At 36.9% G+C, this 21,573-nt stretch overlaps 1 protein-coding gene across 1 annotated transcript; it reads left to right on the plus strand.

The window, feature by feature from the left end:
- Nucleotides 1–17,108: 17,108 nt before the first annotated feature.
- LOC110797481 (cysteine proteinase mucunain) lies at nucleotides 17,109–20,999 on the plus strand. Its single transcript, XM_022002592.2, has 5 exons — nucleotides 17,109–17,795; nucleotides 19,506–19,741; nucleotides 19,859–19,999; nucleotides 20,081–20,542; nucleotides 20,631–20,999. The coding sequence occupies exons 1-5, from the start codon at nucleotides 17,291–17,293 to the stop codon at nucleotides 20,706–20,708; spliced, it is 1,422 nt and encodes a 473-aa protein (XP_021858284.1). The 5' UTR covers nucleotides 17,109–17,290; the 3' UTR covers nucleotides 20,709–20,999.
- The last annotated feature ends 574 nt before the right edge of the window (nucleotides 21,000–21,573 follow it).

Here is a 21,573-nt window from a genome sequence, read left to right on the forward strand (position 1 = left end):
CTTTTAAGCACAAACAATTAGGGGTGCATACGAGCTGAGCCGAGAACTACCATGTCGAGGTTCATTTAATTAGGGCGAAGCTCGAGCCCGAGCTTTCAAGCGAACTCAATAATTGTTCAAGCTCGGTCCCTTTAAGAGATTTTATGTTCGTGAGTAGTTCAAGAACGTCTCGTTTACTAACCGAGCCGAGTTCATAAGTGAGTTTTTTTTTTTTTCCTGAAACGCGCTTTGTACTTTGAAGTTTAACCATTTGAAAACATAATTTTGAATGTGCACTAATTAGCCATTTAATTTCAAAATACTTTTATTCTATGATAATTTTCTTGGATGTTAAAATTAAAGTCAGAATACTATTTTTATCTATAATCATACAATTTTGTATTGGAAATTTCATTATGAACAATAGACGAGCTTGTTAATGAACATAAATAAACGAGTTGTTCATGAACACAAATGAACGAGCATACGTATGTTCATGTTCAAGCTCGTTTATTAAACGAGCTTCAAAAGTTGTTCACGTTCGACTCAATAAACGAACATGAACGAGCTTTAATCGAGCCCGAATCTGATCGAATAATTTATTGAGAGTCTCGACTCATTTGCACCCTTAAGCACAATAAAAAAAACGGATATTTCATGAAATACCCCCGAGGTTTAAGTTAATTCACCAGGTACCCTCGTTGTTTCAGTAATCTACCAGGTACCCCTCAGGTTTCATTTTCTCGCATGACTTAACCCTGCCGTTAAGTGGCCGTTAGAAACTTTTTTTCACCAGGTACCCTCGTAATTTATTTCACCAGGTACCCCTGAGGTTTTTTAGATTTTCACCAGGTGCCCTTGTGCTTTATGGTAATTTCACCAGATACCCCTGCTCACCAACGGCTAGTTTTTTTAAAAAAAACTAGCCGTTGGTAATCCTTCTCTATTTAAAGGGGGAGCCGCTGCAACTCTTCACTACAAATTTCTGTTCTTCCCCTTAACCAACTCATATTTTTCCTAATTCCCAACTCACCTTCAAATGAGCTCATATTCTCAATCCCAATCTTCTTCTACAACGTATGAATCCTCATACGTTTTAGTTCCAAACAAAACATGCAACATATGTGGGAAAAAATTTGCAATAAGAAGTTCTGAAACAATGAAAAATCCTCAAAGACTATATTACAAGTGTGACTTATGTGACAACTTCAAGTGGTGCAAGGGAAGCATTGAGCAACCACTGCCAATCAGAAACAACAGAGGTAGCACAAAGGAAGGAGAAATTGAAGAAAACAGAAGCTTGGATGAAGAAATTCACCAAATGAAGAAGAAACTCAAGCAGCAAAAGAAATTAATGCATGGAACTATCAAAATTGGCATTGTAATGTTTTTTATTCTAGTATTTGTAATGAGAAAGTGAATGATGACATTTCATCAATAATATGATATTTCATTTCCGAATTAAGTAGCTTTACAAAAGTGTGCCCCCGACACGCAAAAACTTTAAGTGTAGCTCTACAAAAACTTGCTCCCATTGGCAAAAGATATACATGATAAGTTTAGCAAAAAGTTATGCATAAATCACAAAATCAAGTACGCTTCCTTTTTCCCTTACTTGATGCATTACGTTGTTGCTGTGAACTGGAAGCACCTTGATCTCCCCCTTGCTGTGAACCAGCTGCACCAGAACCAGCTGCACCAGCAGAACCAAAAGCACCACCACCAGCAGCAGCAGCAGCAGCAGCCTTCTTTTGCTTTGCAGTGGCCCCACCTCTGCATGTCCTTGCATTGTGTCCCACCTCCTTGCACTTACCACACCTCACAGTGCTATTTCTCTTTCCCCCTTTTGGATCATGTTTACCTCTTTTTCTCAGGTTAGGGGGTCTACCTGATGCCCTCTTCATGGGTGGTGGGAGGATAATAGGAAGGTCAAAAGAAAGCCATTGGGTTGGGTCAGGCATGGGGTGTATGTGCTCTGAGTAAGTTAACTTGTATGCTTGCCCTTTGAAGTAGTGAGACACAAAATCAGTAGCCTCAAGTCTTTGGTGGTAAATAACCCTAAGGCCATGTCTGCAAGGTATGCCAGATATTTGCCATACTCCACAACCACAAGTCCTTGCATCAAACTTAATAGGGTATTTGACAGCCCCCTCTTTCACTTCATATTCCCCTCCCCCAGCAATTGTTACAGAACAAAACCTGGTGAAACTAGCCGTTGGTGAGCAGGGGTATCTGGTGAAATTACCATAAAGCACAAGGGCACCTGGTGAAAATCTAAAAAACCTCAGGGGTACCTGGTGAAATAAATTACGAGGGTACCTGGTGAAAAAAAGTTTCTAACGGCCACTTAACGGCAAGGTTAAATCATGCGAGAAAATGAAACCTGAGGGGTACCTGGTAGATTACTGAAACAACGAGGGTACCTGGTGAATTAACTTAAACCTCGGGGGTATTTCATGAAATATCCGTAAAAAAAAATTATGTATCAACAAAAACCAAGGAAAAGTAAGGGTCATCAATGGACTTAGTGAATACGACTATTGGTATATTTTTAAACTTTAATTAAAAGAGAAAGTTGTTTAGAGACATACTACCTCCTTTTCACAATACTTGTGTCATTTTTTTTCACGTATTCCAATGCACTTTTTTAGACGTTAATATCTCTAATTGCGTATAAGTTAAAATTATAAAAAATTGATATTTGAAATGCTCTCAATGATATGAATATAATATGATTTCACTTGACTATGTTTTTTCTTACATAATGGTGAAAGAATGATTGTCAAATTTGTTGATAAATAGTGCACAAATGAAAAACGATGCAAGTATTGCAAAACAGGTATAGTATAAATTATGAAGTAATCCGCAATGAATAGTAAAAAATGTACGTTAATAAACGAGCCATATAATTGCGAGTATGCGATCGAACTCAAAAGTACAAATGTATGAACTATGAAGTTCATTTTATTTGTTGATGGATAAAATTCAACAAAATGATTTAAATGGATAAATGACAAAAGAAGGGAGATGGATGGAAAGATGGGTAGAATCGTAGATAGCATGAGGCCCATGAATGAATCTGTGGTGTGTTTAGGTACACATATACTATTCCATCACTGCATCTACACAACTAAGCTGTTTGGGTGAGGCTCTTGCGGTCTTACCCGACCATCTCATTATTTTAGCATTCAATCATACATCACACATTCACAATCACATGATACATTTGACAAATCTTACGAGTTACTCCCTCCGTATTTCAATATGTGTTTCATTTTAAAAAAATAGATATACCCTTCGTTTGGTAGGGCGTAAAACGTTTTTTTTTAAAATGATTTTCCATGGAAAACATTTTTCAAATGAAAACACAATTCCAAACTAATTTTCCTTTGTTTGGTAACTTAAAGGAAAATAGGAGAAGATGGTGAAGATTGAGGGGAAGAAAGGAGGGAGGTAAGGAGGAAAGAAGGAAACGTGGTTTCCCTCCCTTTCAAATGGAAAAGGATTTTCCACCTTTGAGGTATTAACCAACCAAACAACGTAAAATGATTGAAAAGAGGAAAATCGTTTTCCATGAAAACGTTTTACGCCCTACCAAACGGAGCCTAATACGAAGTATGTGTTTTACTTTCTACTTTTATATTTTTCTCCTTTTATTATTATTTATTATTTATTATTTATCTAATGAGATCTGCTAATAATCTTCTCACCGTTGTTTATACCACACTAAGTTACTAAACCCACTTGCATATTTATTATTTTAATAAAATCTACTCATCACCTAAAAACTCGATCTGTATGAGTCAAAGTGCGACATATATTAAAATATAAAAGGAGTAATACAAATGAACAAGTGTACAACACACATTTCTAAGCTTTTTTTTGTATTTCATCTGTGCAACCACTTGGGTGATCGATAATTGTTATATTCTTTATTTTAATTATATGCATAATTATTGTAAATTAATATGGAAAGATAAATTTTAGGTACACATAGATTGAATTAAATTAAAATTGTATGAGATGCATGTGTCAAAGTACAATAAAAAAGAATCGAACAAATAAATACGATGTTTCTGTATGTCAGATATATAAACAAATACGTAGTATAAATTGATACGTATTTGATTATAACATATAAGTATGGAGTAATGACATAATCTTATTGATTTTTCGCAAGGGTACAACGGTTTGTAGCTCTTCTAAAAATATCCAGGTGAAGGAGTTTGCGTGTGCATATACGTAGTAGTCCGTAATACATAAATGGATTCATGTTTATGGCAACATCGAGTTAGGAGTGGTCCAGTGGATAGGTGATTCGGATTGTAAAACATGGTACTGTTTCTCCAAAGTTCTTCAAATAGCAATGCTTGCTTAAAATAACCGAACAAAGTTGTGAAACTCATCTCGTAACTTAGAGATTACATGTTCGAATTTTACCGTCTGCTCATGTATGTGAGTGAGAATTCTCTTACCTTTCTGCTTTTTCTATACTCTTGATCCGGTGTTGATATGCGTAGTGTTGGGGATACTGACTTTTAATAGATGTTGGCTATTGTGAGTTATATTAAGGATTGTTTATGGAATAGTGGGTAGAATTTCGTATGAGATATATAAGTGCTTGAATGATGGAAATTAAGTTATATTGATCTAGGTTTAGTTGGTTACGTTATTAAGAAAAAAGAATCTATCGCAAAATTGTATCTATCTTGATGTTTTGTTCCATGAAAAATGAAATCTATCGCAAAATTGTATCTAGCTACGTTTAGGTTTTGATTTCAAAATTCAAATGAAGAACAACACCAACAAGACTTTTAAAGATGTTTGAGATAAAAACACGATATTATTATGCCTAAAGTACCTATAATAGAGAGTTGATTGGAGAGCGTTTCTGATACGTAGTACAACTCTAATATATTACTCCGTATGTCTCACCCGTGCATACTAAAATTTATCGAACCTCTAATTTTATTGGAACTTTCAAAGTGTAACGCCCCGACCTCTAATTCAATAATTAACACATAATTAGCAGCGGAATTAATCTAATTGGTCGGGACATTACCTGCCGTAACTTCCTTTTCGGAAATTACAAGGCAAACATCAATCATAAGCCTTTAAATGCTCCAAAATATATATAATAATCATTTATATTACCAAAATGAAAGTACATAACTTACTAAAAGTCTTTAATTAAAACTTATTAAACTATTAGAACCGTAAACATAAACTAGGTGGATAATATTAAAGTGAAACTCCTCGCCACTACTCGTGTCCGTCATTCCCCGCAGTACCTAAAACGGAAAACAAAACGGTGAGCCGAAGACTCAGTAACGAACTATTCTAGCGGCGTAAATTCATTTCAATTCATTTTATTTAATAACACAGGGAGAATAGAATGGTTAAAACATTTAATAAAACATCATATTTAATTCATTCATAAACTTTGCAATTTAACATGCTAGTTGTCGGCAAGTACGAACCGTGAAGGAATTCTCCACTGGGCCTGGGCCCATAAGAGCCTGGGCTCATCGTAACATGGGGCCTGGGCCCTGAGCCTGGGCTCATAAACCATGGGAGCCTGGGCTCGTAATCCATGGGTGGACAGGTGTCCGTGGTGCATGCATGACCGGTAGATAGGAAGATGGTAGTTTATATACCGCCAGACAAACCAGGTCTTTCACTTTCATTTATCATGTTTTATGTAATTTTACCAAGCCTTGGCTTGTATTTCAATTGAAATAACATAACTCATTTAGCTCATAAAACATCGTTTTGATCCTGGGATCAATAAACATATTATTTCTTTCAAAGCATTGCATAAACATAATTTTATGAGAAAACTCAATCAAATCATATTATAATAAACAATTCAAACAAATCATATTTCATCCCACAATCCATAAAACACATCAAAACAATTAATTCTTAAATTCAATCATAACGTCATAATTTCATAATACATTTATAAGGGGATTGCGGGTACTAGCAATAGCCGTTACCTCAATTCTCAATTCGCTAGGGATTTTCTTTGGTTCGTTCGTCCTGAGCTCCGAGTCCAATTTCTTTCAAAATATTAAATCATAGAATTAGTTATTGAACGATAAATAATCTAAAATCGATATTTTATAATTAATAAATTTATAAGTAGTTAATTTTATAAATAACGAATTTTAATAAAAATATAATTTCTAAATTTAATGAAGATTATATTAATCAAATTTTCAATCAAAAAATATATATGTATATATATTTATTTCATAAATTGTTTGTCCTGGATATTATTTAAATTCCATTTTTATTAAATAAATCTAGTAATTTACTTTATTAAAATCGATAATTAAACCTGAAAAATAAAAACGATTTATTAATAAATAATTATATTATAAAAATGCATTAAAATATAAATATTACTAATATTGAAAATCTGAAAATTATAATTCAGATTTTACTTACCCAAAGGCCCAATGTAAAATGGCCCAATCCTTAAATTGGGTTTTAAGAAAAATAAAACCAAAGTTTTAAAAATTAAAACTTTGTTTTGGAGTTTTCTGGGAAGAAAGAACACGGGCAGGGGGAGGGAAGAGAAGACGGACGAGGAGGGAGGGGAAGGTGGCGACAGATGGGCTCGGGTCCTGGGTGGCGCAGAAGCACCGGAACCTCGCCGGGAGGCGCTGGTGATGGTGGTTGTGCAGCGACGGCACAAGGAGGAAAGGGGAGGGGTGCGCGAAGCCGCGAACAGGGGAGGGAGGACAGGGGAGGGGGATTGTGAGGGAGAACGAGTACGAAAGGGTGGTTCTGGGCGGTGGTTGGGGTGGACGCGATTGCTGGTGGTTATCGGAGGGATAAGGTGGTGATGGTGGTGCGGTGGTTGTGGTGGTGGCGTGGGGCGAAAGAGGAGGAAGAAAGAAGGAGGCAGGGGACGCTAGAGGAGGAGAGAGCAGGGAGTTGTGGTGGGGTGGTGGTGTTCGGTGGTTCTGGGTGGTCGGGAGATGCGGGGTGGTGGAGTGGTGGAGTGGTGGTGAGGATGGTGGTGCACGGTGGTTGTTTTTGGTGGTTGGTTGGATTGAATCACAGAAAAACAAGAGTTGAGATTGAGATTGAAATGGTGTTTTTTGTTGTTGAAATTCCATCCAAAATTCTGAATTTGTACATGAGAATTGTGATGAACAAGCTAGGAATTGTGCTTGGGGTCCAAGCATTTGCATTTGGACTGAAATGTGGGAAGGAAGGAAGTTTTTGACTTCCTGGTTTGAGCGTGGGGAGCAAGAAAATAAAGCTGACATTTTCATTTTTTTTATTTTTTATTTTTTATAATAAATTCACAATATTTGGCAAAAATTAAGAATTTGTAATAAAATGTTAAATTAAAATAATTCCTTGAAAATAAATAAATTATCGTTAACGAAAATAAATAATTTCAATTTATAAATTTATCGTTTAAAATAATTCGTAAAAACGATTAAAATAACGAAATTCGATTATTCGTAATTTAATTAAAACAAAAATTAAGTTAATAAATACTTTCAATTTTAATAAATCGAATTTAAAATTTCGGGGTATTACATCCTTACCCCCTTAGAAAAAGTTTCGTCCTCGAAACTGGAGCTCAGTAGAACTAGCCATTCGTAGAAATCTTACAATTCATACTTATTCGTTCTATTAACTATACAAACATGGCAGAATAACATTATAACATAATCATTCAATTAACATATTAAAATTCATACATCTTATCGTTTCTAAACGAATAACTGGGGATATCTCGCTCTCATTTGCGCTTCGACTTCCCATGTAGCTTCAGATGTCAAGTGATTGGCCCACAAGACTTTAACCATTGGAATTACTTTGCTTCTAAGTCGTTTCTCTCTTCGTTCTAGAATTTCAATTGGTTTCTCCTCGTAGGTCAAATCGTTTCGCAACATCAAGGGTTCATGCGTAATCACATGGCTAGGATCAGGAACATATTTTCTTAACATCGACACGTGGAACACATTATGCACCTTTTCCAAGTCGGTTGGTAAAGCTAGTCGATATGCTACTGCACCTACTCTTTCTAGTATCTCATATGGCCCGATGTATCTTGGGCTCAACTTTCCCGTTTGACCAAATCTCATTATTCCTTTCGTTGGCGAAATTTTCAAGAACACGTGATCTCCAACCGCAAACTCTAGTGGTCTTCTTCGTTGGTCGGCATAACTCTTTTTCCTACTTTGTGCTGCCATCATTCTTGATTGGATTAAACGAATCTTGTCAGTAGTTTCTTGAATCAATTCTGGTCCTATAACACGTGCCTCATCGATATCACTCCAACATAATGGTGTTCGACATTTCCTTCCATAAAGTGCTTCGTAAGGTGCCATACCAATGGTGGCCTGATAACTGTTGTTGTACGAAAATTCAACCATAGGTAGAAACTTCTCCCAGGTTCCTTGAAAATCCAAAATACATGCTCTCAACATATCCTCGACAATTTGATTGGTACGTTCTGTTTGTCCATCAGTCGTTGGGTGAAATGCGGTACTGAAGTTAAGTTTCGTCCCAAGAGCTTTCTGCAATTCTTTCCAATAGGTTGATTGATACCTCGTATCACGATCAGAAACAATCGAACTAGGCACTCCATGCAATCGCACAATAGTGTTCACATATAGTTCAGCAAGTTGATCCAAACTCGAATTGTTCTTCATGGCTAAGAAATGCGCTGACTTTGTTAATCGATCAACAATGACCCAAATAGCATTCATTCCCTTGGTTGATCTTGGTAAACCTATGATAAAATCCATTGAAACTGAATCCCATTTCCATTCTGGCACATCCAGAGGTTGCAACAAACCTGCTGGTCTTTGATGCTCGATCTTGATTCTCTGACATGTCAAACATTTAGCCACATACTCTACCACTTCTTGCTTCATGTTGCTCCACCAATACACTTGCCTTAAATCCTTATACATCTTATTTCCTCCAGGGTGAATCGAGTATGGTGAACTATGAGCTTCTTCTAAAATTCTCTTTTTCAACTTCTCATCATTAGGCACACATAATCTTCCCTGAAACCTTAACGTGCCATCTTCTTGAATGACAAAACCAGGTGATTTCCCGTTTTCCACTTCACTCCTTATTCTTTCTAATTGCAAGTCCTTACATTGCGCTTCCTTAATCTCATCAATCAAAGTTGGTTTCATTACTAACACATTCAAGCAAGCATCTCCTTTGATAAACTTAATTTCCATCTTTTGTAGATCATCTCGGTTGACTCGGGAAAAAGTTAGGATAGAATTTAGGTGAGACTTCCGACTTAATGCATCTGCAACAACGTTAGCCTTTCCGGGATGGTATTGAATATCAAGGTCATAATCTTTAAGAAGTTCTAACCACCTACGTTGCCTCATATTGAGTTCTTTTTGGGTGAAAATATACTTAAGACTCTTATGGTCGGTGAAAATTTGACACGAAACTCCATACAAATAATGTCTCCAAATCTTAAGGGCGAAAACAACAGCTGCAAGTTCGAGGTCATGGGTAGGGTAATTTTGTTCATGGACTTTGAGTTGGCGTGAAGCATAAGCTATAACTTTTCCGTTTTGCATTAAGACACATCCTAACCCATTCTTAGAAGCATCACTATAGATTACAAATCCGTCAGTTCCAGATGGAAGGGTAAGAATAGGGGCAGTGGTGAGACGTGTCTTAAGTTCTTGAAATGCACATTCACAATCATCATTCCACACAAATTTGGTATTCTTTCTAACTAATCGGGTTATGGGTAAGGCAACCTTAGAAAAATCTTGAACGAATCTTCGATAGTATCCAGCTAAACCCATAAAACTCCGTACTTCGGGTACATTAGTTGGTCTAGACCATTCCACAATTGCTTTTATTTTCTCAGGATCAACAGATACACCTTTCTCAGAGATAATATGTCCTAAAAATGATATTTCCTTAAGCCAGAATTCACATTTCGACAACTTAGCATATAACTGGTTTTCAATCAACATATCTAACACTTTTCTCAGATGCTCCTCGTGTTCCTCATTACTCTTAGAATATACCAAAATATCATCAATGAAAACAACTACAAACTTATCAAGGTATGGTTTAAAAATACGGTTCATCAAATCCATAAATACAGCTGGCGCATTGGTTAATCCAAAAGGCATCACAACAAACTCATAGTGACCATATCTGGTTCTAAAGGCTGTCTTTGGAATATCCTCAGGTTTAATTCGAAGTTGATGGTAACCTGACCTCAAATCAATCTTAGAAAACACTTTTGCACCTCGAAGTTGGTCAAACAAATCATCAATACGGGGTAAAGGATACTTATTCTTAATGGTAATCTTGTTTAACTCTCGATAATCTATGCATAGCCTCATAGTTCCGTCCTTTTTCTTCACAAACAAGACAGGGGCTCCCCAAGGTGAAACACTAGGTCGAATATATCCTTTTTCAAGTAACTCATCTAATTGTTTCTTTAATTCTTGTAACTCAGCTGGTGCCATTCTATATGGTGCCTTAGAAATAGGGGTGGATCCTGGAATTACTTCAATGCTGAAATCTAATTCTCTTGGAGGGGGCATACTAGGTATTTCTTCTAGAAAAACATGGGGGTACTCACAAACAACAGGTATGTCGGTAATGGAAGGTTCGGAGGTATTTAGGTCAATAACACTACACAAATAACCAGATAAACCACTCTCAATCATTTTACGTGCTCTCAAAGCATGGACAATTTGAATCGTTGGTTTTCTTACTAACTTATGAAATGAAACTCTATCTCCATCTGCCGTTTTAAGGGTCACGCTTTGCCTCGAACAATTAAGGTTAGCTTCATACTTAGTCAACCAATTCATTCCCAAGATTACATCAAATTCAGATAGGTCAAAAGCTATTAAGTCTGCTCGAAACTCAACTTTCTTTATTATAATAGGGCAATCCTTATACATGGTTCTACATTTCACAATTTCTCCACTAGGAAGGGAAACACTCATAGCATGAAAGTCACAACATGGTTTCAAATTTAAATACTTTGCAAACAATGGAGAAATAAAGGAATGTGAAGCTCCAGAATCAAAAAGAACATGGGCTGGTAAAGAATGGATAGAGAAGGTACCGGTGATAACATTATCATTCTCATCTGCCTCATCCTGTCTCATCACAAAAACTCTTCCAGCTGGCGGTGGTCGGGGTGGGTTGCGGTTTGAACCTCCTGTGTTGTTGTTGTTCCGACCACGATCGTTGTTAGTTGAAACTGGTCCTCTCGTGGTTGGGGTTACCTGCTTCGGACAATCTCTGATGTAATGATCATGGCTTCCACATCGAAAACAAGTGTTCGATCCTACACGGCATTCACTCTCGATGTGGCCTCTTCTCCCACACTTGACACATTCTTGTGCCCTATTATTCTGGTTTCCACGATAACCTTGTCCTTTGTTTCCAACATCGTTCCTCCTTTGATTTCCCTGATAGACTTGGTTAGGCTTCTTTGCTCCTCCTTGACTCTGGTTTTCATTTCTCCTTTTATACCCAACATTCTTCGCTTCTCGAAGCAGTACCACTCTCTCTACATTAGCTGCAATATCAACCATATCCTGGTATGAAGTAAACCTCTGAGTGGACAACCTATCCTGGTACTTAAGGTCCAGACCTCGCTCGAAACGGTTCATCCTGGACTGCTCTGTCGACACCAAGTCTGGTGCAAACCTTGACAACTCCATAAACTTATTTGCGTATTCCAACACGCTCATTGTTCCTAGTTGCAAGTGTAGAAATTCATCTTCTTTTTGTTTCCTCAGGGATGGTGGATAAAACTTGTCTCTCATTAACTTTTTTAGCTCGTTCCAACCAAATCCAGGCCCATTCTTTCGTTCCTTGCTAACTTTCCACCATAATCCTGCTTGACCCGTCAAGTAGAACACTGCGAAATCAACTCTCCATTTCTCAGGGCATTGCAGGGTTTCAAACAACTGATCAATGCGACTTATCCAATCCTCGAACTCAACTGGATCAGGCTTGCCATCATAGGACGGTGGGTTGAGTGACGAAAAGTTCTTGAACATCGTTGCGCTCTCGTTCCCACTAACATCTTTCTTTTTCCGAGAATCATGGACTAATTCGGCCAACATTGCACTCACATTTTCCAATCGTTCCATCCTTTCCTCATGGCCATTAACATGGACATACTCCTCGTGAGTAATGTCGTTATCATCGTGAACATGATGCTCGTTGCGAGCTCCGTTAGTAACATCGTTGATAGCATCAATGGTCGACATTCTACATAACATATCTTATCAGATTGAAGCGAAATAATAATATAAAATAAACCCTTTGATCCCGTTCCTACACTCACACTCATATTCATTTTAACTTAGCAAGATTTTAGGACATTCTTTTTAACTCATTCCTTAAAATTCTTTACTTAAAGCCTAATGAATTCTATTCGTGCGAAAACCCGTAAGGTTTAGCACTCATGGTCCAGAACCTTTGCTCTTGATACCAAACTGTAACGCCCCGACCTCTAATTCAATAATTAACACATAATTAGCAGCGGAATTAACCTAATTGGTCGGGACATTACCTGCCGTAACTTCCTTTTCGGAAATTACAAGGCAAACATCAATCATAAGCCTTTAAATGCTCCAAAATATATATAATAATCCTTTATATTACCAAAATGAAAGTACATAACTTACTAAAAGTCTTTAATTAAAACTTATTAAACTATTAGAACCGTAAACATAAACTAGGTGGATAATATTAAAGTGAAACTCCTCGCCACTACTCGTGTCCGTCATCCCCCGCAGTACCTAAAACGGAAAACAAAACGGTGAGCCGAAGACTCAGTAACGAACTATTCTAGCGGCGTAAATTCATTTCAATTCATTTTATTTAATAACACATGGAGAATAGAATGGTTAAAACATTTAATAAAACATCATATTTAATTCATTCATAAACTTTGCAATTTAACATGCTAGTTGTCGGCAAGTACGAACCGTGAAGGAATTCTCCACTGGGCCTGGGCCCATAAGAGCCTGGGCTCATCGTAACATGGGGCCTGGGCCCTGAGCCTGGGCTCATAAACCATGGGAGCCTGGGCTCGTAATCCATGGGTGGACAGGTGTCCGTGGTGCATGCATGACCGGTAGATAGGAAGATGGTAGTTTATATACCGCCAGACAAACCAGATCTTTCACTTTCATTTATCATGTTTTATGTAATTTTACCAAGCCTTAGCTTGTATTTCAATTGAAATAACATAACTCATTTAGCTCATAAAACATCGTTTTGATCCTGGGATCAATAAACATATTATTTCTTTCAAAGCATTGCATAAACATAATTTTATGAGAAAACTCAATCAAATCATATTATAATAAACAATTCAAACAAATCATATTTCATCCCACAATCCATAAAACACATCAAAACATTTAATTCTTAAATTCAATCATAACGTCATAATTTCATAATACATTTATAAGGGGATTGCGGGTACTAGCAATAGCCGTTACCTCAATTCTCAATTCGCTAGGGATTTTCTTTGGTTCGTTCGTCCTGAGCTCCGAGTCCAATTTCTTTCAAAATATTAAATCATAGAATTAGTTATTGAACGATAAATAATCTAAAATCGATATTTTATAATTAATAAATTTTATAAGTAGTTAATTTTATAAATAACGAATTTTAATAAAAATATAATTTCTAAATTTAATGAAGATAATATTAATCAAATTTTCAATCAAAAAATATATATGTATATATATTTATTAATAAATTGTTTGTCCTGAATATTATTTAAATTCCATTTTTATTAAATAAATCTAGTAATTTACTTTATTAAAATCGATAATTAAACCTGAAAAATAATAACGATTTATTAATAAATAATTATATTTTAAAAATGCATTAAAATATAAATATTACTAATATTGAAAATCTGAAAATTATAATTCAGATTTTACTTACCCAAAGGCCCAATGTAAAATGGCCCAATCCTTAAATTGGATTTTAAGAAAAATAAAACCAAAGTTTTAAAAAGTAAAACTTTGTTTTGGAGTTTTCTGGGAAGAAAGAACACGGGCAGGGGGAGGGAAGAGAAGACGGACGAGGAGGGAGGGGAAGGTGGCGACGGATGGGCTCGGGTCCTGGGTGGCGCAGAAGCACCGGAACCTCGCCGGGAGGCGCTGGTGATGGTGGTTGTGCAGCGACGGCACAAGGAGGAAATGGGAGGGGTGCGCGAAGCCGCGAACAGGGGAGGGAGGACAGGGGAGGGGGATTGTGAGGGAGAACGAGTATGAAAGGGTGGTTTTGGGCGGTGGTTGGGGTGGACGCGGTTGCTGGTGGTTATTGGAGGGATAAGGTGGTGATGGTGGTGCGGTGGTTGTGGTGGTGGCGTGGGGCGAAAGAGGAGGAAGAAAGAAGGAGGCAGGGGACGCGAGAGGAGGAGAGAGCAGGGAGTTGTGGTGGGGTGGTGGTGTTCGGTGGTTCTGGGTGGTCGGGAGATGCGGGGTGGTGGAGTGGTGGTGAGGATGGTAGTGCACGGTGGTTGAGGTGGTTGTTGTTGGTGGTTGGTTGGATTGAATCACAGAAAAACAAGAGTTGAGATTGAGATTGAAATGGTGTTTTTTGTTGTTGAAATTCTATCCAAAATTCTGAATTTGTACATGAGAATTGTGATGAACAAGCTAGGAATTGTGCTTGGGGTCCAAGCATTTGCATTTGGACTGAAATGTGGGAAGGAAGGAAGTTTTTGACTTCCTGGTTTGAGCGTGGGGAGCAAGAAAATAAAGCTGACATTTTCAATTTTTTTTTTTATAATAAATTCACAATATTTGGCAAAAATTCAGAATTTGTAATAAAATGTTTAATTAAAATAATTCCTTAAAAATAAATAAATTATCGTTAACGAAAATAAATAATTTCAGTTTATAAATTTATCGTTTAAAATAATTCGTAAAAACGATTAAAATAACGAAATTCGATTATTCGTAATTTAATTAAAACAAAAATTAAGTTAATAAATACTTTCAATTTTAATAAATCGAATTTAAAATTTCGGGGTATTACACAAAGTATTCTGTTTTATATACATACAGAGTGTTATTATGAATAAAATTGTTTGGGAAATAGTCTTTTAATTTATTTATTTTCTTTCTTAATACTCAATCCAAAATATAACTATTAATTTGAAAAAGTTCACGATTTATAAAAAAACAATTCTTCACAAAAAGTCAAAAATAGAAGAAAAAAGAATCTCACCCAAATCCTCCCAAACAAGAACAACAACCATAGAATCAATTTTATCCCATATTAAAAATTAATGCTCTAATAAATTAATTAAGGAATCACAATGATTAAAATTCTCAAGACACACCACCTAGTCATCACAATTAACGATTCACAAACAACCCCCTTTTTTCTTTTTACTTTTATTTATTTATAAAACAACCCCTATATTTCTGAATAATTGTGTTTAACTGAATTTAATTTTTTGAAAGGTAAAATTAGATCATTAAGGAAATAGTCATACGATATCTATAAGAGAAATTAAAACTAACAAATACAAAATAACTTAAATCAAATGAAATTCTAATACGGCAAAATCACGATCGTTGTGAATGAGATCTGCTAATGGTGAATATGCTTTTTCACGTCGCTGTTTGATACAACTTTCAACGAGGGGGTCTTTCAATCTGTTATAGCATTATGATTGAATTAAGGTCTATTTAATTAATTATAGACGTAAAACTAACATCCGTTGTAACACCGCATAAATTCGATTTAATTGATCGCGTATAGGGGTGTCAAATCGGATCAACGGATCGAGTTTGGGTCGGACTCATCGGATTCGGTTTGAAACAGATCGGATTGGAACGGATTAATTTGGTTAACGGGTCGGATCGGATCGGATTGAAAACTTAACGGACCGGATTGGGTCGGATTATTTATTCACGGGTTCATATCGGACCGGGTTGTAAACGGGTCGGATTGTAGTCGGTTTGGGTCGGATCGGATCGGATTGCAATATGACGGATTGTTAACGGGTTTAGTCGGACTATAACGGGTTCGGGTTCATGTCGGTCGGATTCGTATCGGATCGGATTCGTATCTGATCGGATTCGTATCGGATCGGATTCATATCGGATCGGTTTAATCGGTAACAGACTAAAACGGGTCGGATTGAAACAAATTTAGCCTGGTTACATTGGATTTAGTTTTAAATTGGTTCGGGTAATTACCGGATCGAGTTATTCGGTAGCGGGTTGAAATTTTGGTCGGATCCATCCGGTTCCAAATTATATATTATAATATCGATAACTTAAATAGGGGACGAATACGATAACTAACTTTTAAAAGTAATAAGAATTTAAGATCAGTAATATAAGTTATTGAGTATATTGTATAACTTGGTTTAATACTACCTCCATTCCTGAAAGTTCTTTACGTCTTGGAATATGTGTACAAAGTATGAAAACTTTGACCGTACATTCTCACTATTATATGCATCAAAATGTTATCATGTAAGATCTTGTTATATTGGTCTCGATATATATTTTCAGAATATTAAGTTTTTATAATTTTTTCATATACGAAATTGGATATCTTATGGATTGATGATGATAAACATATGTACGGCTATATCATCATCATATGGATTGATGATGATAACCATATGTCACGGATTAAAAACGGGTCGGATTAAACGAGTCACGGATTAAAAAGGGATCGGATTAAACGGGTCACGGGTTGAAACGGGTCGGATTAAACGGGTCACGGATTAAAAACGGATCGAATTAAACGGATATTCCTCGGGTTGGAACGGATTCGGATTGAAACGGATCGGATCATAAACGGGTTTCGGATCGCTTCGGATCGGATTAAATGGATTCGGATTGTCACGGATCGGACTGTTAACGGATTCGGATCTTAATCGGATCAATACTAACGGGTTGGGTCGGATTCGGGTTGAATATAATCGGATCGAATCGGATTTCGGATTTTGACTCACGGGTTCTAAACGGTTCGGATTCTAAACGGTCGGATAAACCCATCGGGTTCACTGGGTCGGATTGAGAATTGACACCCCTAATCGCGTATAATTGAATTTAATTTAAACCCATAGTACTTGTATTTTATCTTTTGTCACCTCCCTTTACATTTACAATTGGCTTCATTTGATTAGAACGGACTAACGGAGTAGTTGTCATCCCATACTCAACCAACCTCCTGACCTTATCCCTATAAAAACAATCCTCCATCTCCCCTTTTCCTCTCACAAAATCCACCCCCATTTCCCTTCTCTCTTTCCACGAAAATGGCGTCGTCGTCGTCAATGGCCTCCCTCTCTCTACTTCTCCTTTTCTCTCTCCTCGCCGTCTCCTCCGCCGTCGATATGTCGATCATCAGTTACGACCACAACCACAACCTCCTCCCCTCGTCGTCCCGCTCCGACGACGAGGTGATGAGAATCTACGAGTCATGGCTGGTCCAACACCGCAAAAACTATAATGCTCTCGGTGAAAAGGAGAAGAGATTCGCGATCTTTAAGGATAACTTGGAGTTCATCGATCAACATAATTCCGATGATTCACAAACCTTCAAAGTTGGGCTTAATAAGTTCGCCGATTTGACCAACGAGGAGTTCCGATCTGTTTACCTTGGGAGGAAGAAGAGTTCTTCATCTTCCCCGTTGTTGTCGTCGGCGAAATCGAAGGTGAAGAGCGATCGGTATTTGTTCAAAGAAGGCGATGAGTTGCCGGAAGCCGTTGACTGGAGGAAGAATGGCGCTGTTGCTAAGGTCAAGGACCAAGGGCAATGCGGTAATTTAACCATCCTTTTTCTTTCTCTCTATTTTCTTGAATTTCTTGGGTTATTTGAGCATGTTGATTATGTTGTTCTCGATGAGATGAATTGATTACAAATCCACGCTTTTGATCGGTGTTGATGTTCCTACTTTAACCTGTATAGAATTTTTAAAAGTTAATTGGATTGAAATAATTTGTTTAGGGTTAGTGGAGAAGTTAGGAACTTATTCGTTCTTTTGTTATTGTTTGAGCTTTTGCAGAAGAAGCGGATTGGACTGTTATTTGTTTGTTTATGAGCAAGTGACAACTTTTAATTGGGTGGAATCTTGAGTTGGTTCACCTAAAAATTGTCTTTGTTTGTTGTGTAAATGTCTATCATTTTCATTTTAGTCAATTAGAGTTCAATTTTCAAAATACATATATGTGGTTGAAGATTTGATGGAATTTTATTCGTTAAGTAGTGTTGTATACAATATAAGGTATCCGATACGATAGGTAACATAGGTTTGGTTACCCCTAATCACATGAACATTACCCCATAAGTTGGTAGCATTCAAGTTTTCGCCTTTGATTTAATTAGATTTATGTTGATTCATGTGGTTCTTCCAGAACTGGAGATAGTGTGTAAAGGTTCAGTGTATCTAGCCAGAAAATTAGGAATGGGTGAAACTGTGGAATCTGTATTAAAGAAGACAGAAGAAGTCAACAACTTGAAAATATTTATCTAAAAATCAGGATGGTGGTTGTGTTCTTGTTCAATACTCCGTATTATCTATCTTTATCTTAAAGGAATATTTTAAAAATATAAAATCTCTATTTTTAAGCTTGTTGATATTTATTCTATTTATCACCATGTCCTTATCTTCTAAATCATTATGGATCAAGAAATAGAAATGGATTATTGTTATTGTTTGCTTTGTTTCTATAGTACCAATTTGATGATATTTTATGAGATAATACCAATTATCTAGTGTGAAATGACTGAAATCTGAACTATTTAATGGAGGTTGGCCCTACTAGAACTGTCTTGATGCCTTTTTCATATTAAAAATAATTCCATCTTTTTCCACCTCTGATGTTTAAATGGGCCATAATAAGATTCCCCTCTAATTTATTTCATAGTTGGTGCTTTTTTTTTTGGCTAGTTTGGATTCTTGATAATGATTTTTTTGTTTGCCAATTAGAGATTAGAATAGTTGTTAAGATGAGAATAATTGACTTGTAGATAGCAGGTGGATGATTTTGTAAATATGTTCAGTAAATTAATTATAAATCACAATTGATCCGTTGATTAGTAGCTGGCTACTTTTGTAAAAGTGTTAATTAAAGTAATTAAGGTACTTTGGAGGTCCCCTCAAAAAAAAAAAAAAAGGTACTTTGGAGGTACTCCGTATAAAATAAGATGTAAAGGCATGAGTCTGCATGACTCACGATTTCCTATGAGTTCACATTGTGTGAATAATTGATTTATTGGGGCAGTGTATCTTTATCCTTAGATAATATTCTATCTTAAATTAGTGAAGATTTTGACTAAACGATTACAATCTAGTATTTGATCTTGATCTAATCTAACCCTTTGTATTCCAAGCAACGCTAGCTGAGAGGATTCCTCATAAAGGGTATCCGTTTATTCCTTATTATGGAAGAAACTTTTGAGTTTTGATAGAACTTTAAGTACTTGAATTATTGTGTACTCAAGCTATTTAGTTGTTGTTTGAAATGAAGGGAGTTGTTGGGCATTCTCCACTATTGCTGCTGTGGAAGGGATCAACCAGATTGTTACTGGGGAGCTGTTGTCGTTGTCTGAACAAGAGCTCGTAGATTGTGACACATCTTACAACTCTGGATGTGATGGTGGACTTATGGACTACGCATATGAATTCATCATTAACAATGGTGGCATTGATACTGATGCAGACTATCCTTACACAGCAAAAGACGGCAAATGTGACCAGTACAGGGTCTGTACAATATTTCACCTTGCATTGATTTAGACACTACTTCTGTATATAGTGCTTTTATAAAATGATTGACTTGTACATATCTTGACTCAGCCTGTCTGTATTTTCCTCTTGCAGAAGAATGCCAAGGTTGTTACAATTGATGATTTTGAGGATGTCCCTGAAAATGACGAGAAGGCATTGCAGAAGGCAGTTGCTCACCAGCCTGTTAGTGTTGCCATTGAAGCTGGTGGCAGTACCTTCCAGTTTTATCAATCGGTATGTATTTGCTCATGTTATCATCCCCAACCCCCTTTTCTCAAGTGAACCAGTAAATGACACGTGTATTTGCTGATGCAGGGTGTTTTTACCGGAAAGTGTGGAGCAGATCTTGATCATGGTGTTGTGGCAGTTGGTTATGGCAGCGATGATGGGAAGGACTACTGGATTGTAAGGAATTCATGGGGTGCTGATTGGGGAGAGAGTGGTTACATAAGAATGGAGAGAAATTTGGAAACCGTGAAAACTGGTAAATGTGGTATTGCAATTGAGCCTTCATACCCGATAAAGAACAGCCAGAACCCTCCTAACCCAGGTCCCACTCCTCCATCTCCTCCATCTCCCGCGTCAGCTGATGTAACTTGTGATGAGTACTACACATGCCCTTCTTCTACCACTTGCTGCTGTGTTTATGAATACGGCCCTTACTGCTTTGCATGGGGTTGCTGCCCATTGGAGTCAGCTGTCTGCTGTGCTGACCACTCTAGCTGCTGCCCTCATGACTACCCCGTCTGTAATGCTAGGAAGGGTACTTGCAATGCGGTAAGCCTTTATATTTTGTAAGCATTATAGTTCATCTACATTTTTGAAGTTTTAGAGCTGATATCTTGTGCCTTTTTTTGCTTAACAGAGCAAGAACAGTCCATTCAGTGTTAAAGCTTTGAAGCGTACTCCTGCAAAGCACCATGCAAAGTTCGGCATTTTTTAAGCACTTGACATTGCAAGCTTGGTAACTGCAAAGCATTTCTCAACTTGGCAACTGAAGAATACTGAAGAACTAGGGTTGCTTAGGTTGGCTCATCTCATTAAGGGGATCCCATTGTTCACCATGGCATTGTTTCTTTCAGCTTGGTGGTTTTGTACATATTATCTAAATCCCTAAATTGTTCTAGCACTCTTTATGGCAACTGAACTATTCAAAGACATGGCACAATGTACGGAATTACTGTTTATGTAAATAGTTTCAGCTACCCGCAGTTCATTATGTTTTCTTATTCAATCCTCTACCATCTAAATCTTAGTATATGATTTGTCTGTTTACCTACAATTTGGTGGTTAATGTTTGTTCATATATGTATCATCAAATTTAAGAAATTGGAGCAAGAAATTATTGACAAGTCACAAGTATTTTTTATGATCAACCATTTTTTTAGGAGCAAGTTAACATAAATCAAACATAAAAGTTATAATAAGAAATAAGTTCATGGAGGTCTCTCCTCTAATATTACATGCCTAATTTAGTTAGGGAACTGATTCAGAAGTACTCTAACATCAAGTTTTCTACAAGTTTGTACACTTCTTCATGTTGCACTATGATCTCAGGCCTCTACATCAAAAACTCCCTCTACATCAAAAACTCCCTACGTGAATTAATAATCAGGAAATTATCATCCTTTACACAAAATGGAGCTATTATTGAGTTCCAAGTACCCTGATCATCTCGGGGGAGGGGGTCATGTTTGTTGATCTATGGGTGTGTGCATAGGTGGACCTAACATTGGGCATGGTGAGACACGTGCCCCATCATTATTTATATAAAAAGAAAGAAAACAAAATAAGCCAATGACTTATAT

This window comes from Spinacia oleracea, chromosome 4 (genome assembly GCF_020520425.1).
Source record: "Spinacia oleracea cultivar Varoflay chromosome 4, BTI_SOV_V1, whole genome shotgun sequence".
Taxonomy (NCBI): domain Eukaryota; kingdom Viridiplantae; phylum Streptophyta; class Magnoliopsida; order Caryophyllales; family Amaranthaceae; genus Spinacia; species Spinacia oleracea.

Coding starts and splice junctions, on each gene's coding strand:
- LOC110797481 (XM_022002592.2), top strand. CDS start 17,291: ATGGCGTCGTCGTCGTCAATGGCCTCCCTCTCTCTACTTCTCCTTTTC. Junction 19,742..19,858: donor GCAAATGTGACCAGTACAGG/GTCTGTACAATA, acceptor TTCCTCTTGCAG/AAGAATGCCAAGGTTGTTAC. Junction 20,543..20,630: donor GGAAGGGTACTTGCAATGCG/GTAAGCCTTTAT, acceptor TTTGCTTAACAG/AGCAAGAACAGTCCATTCAG.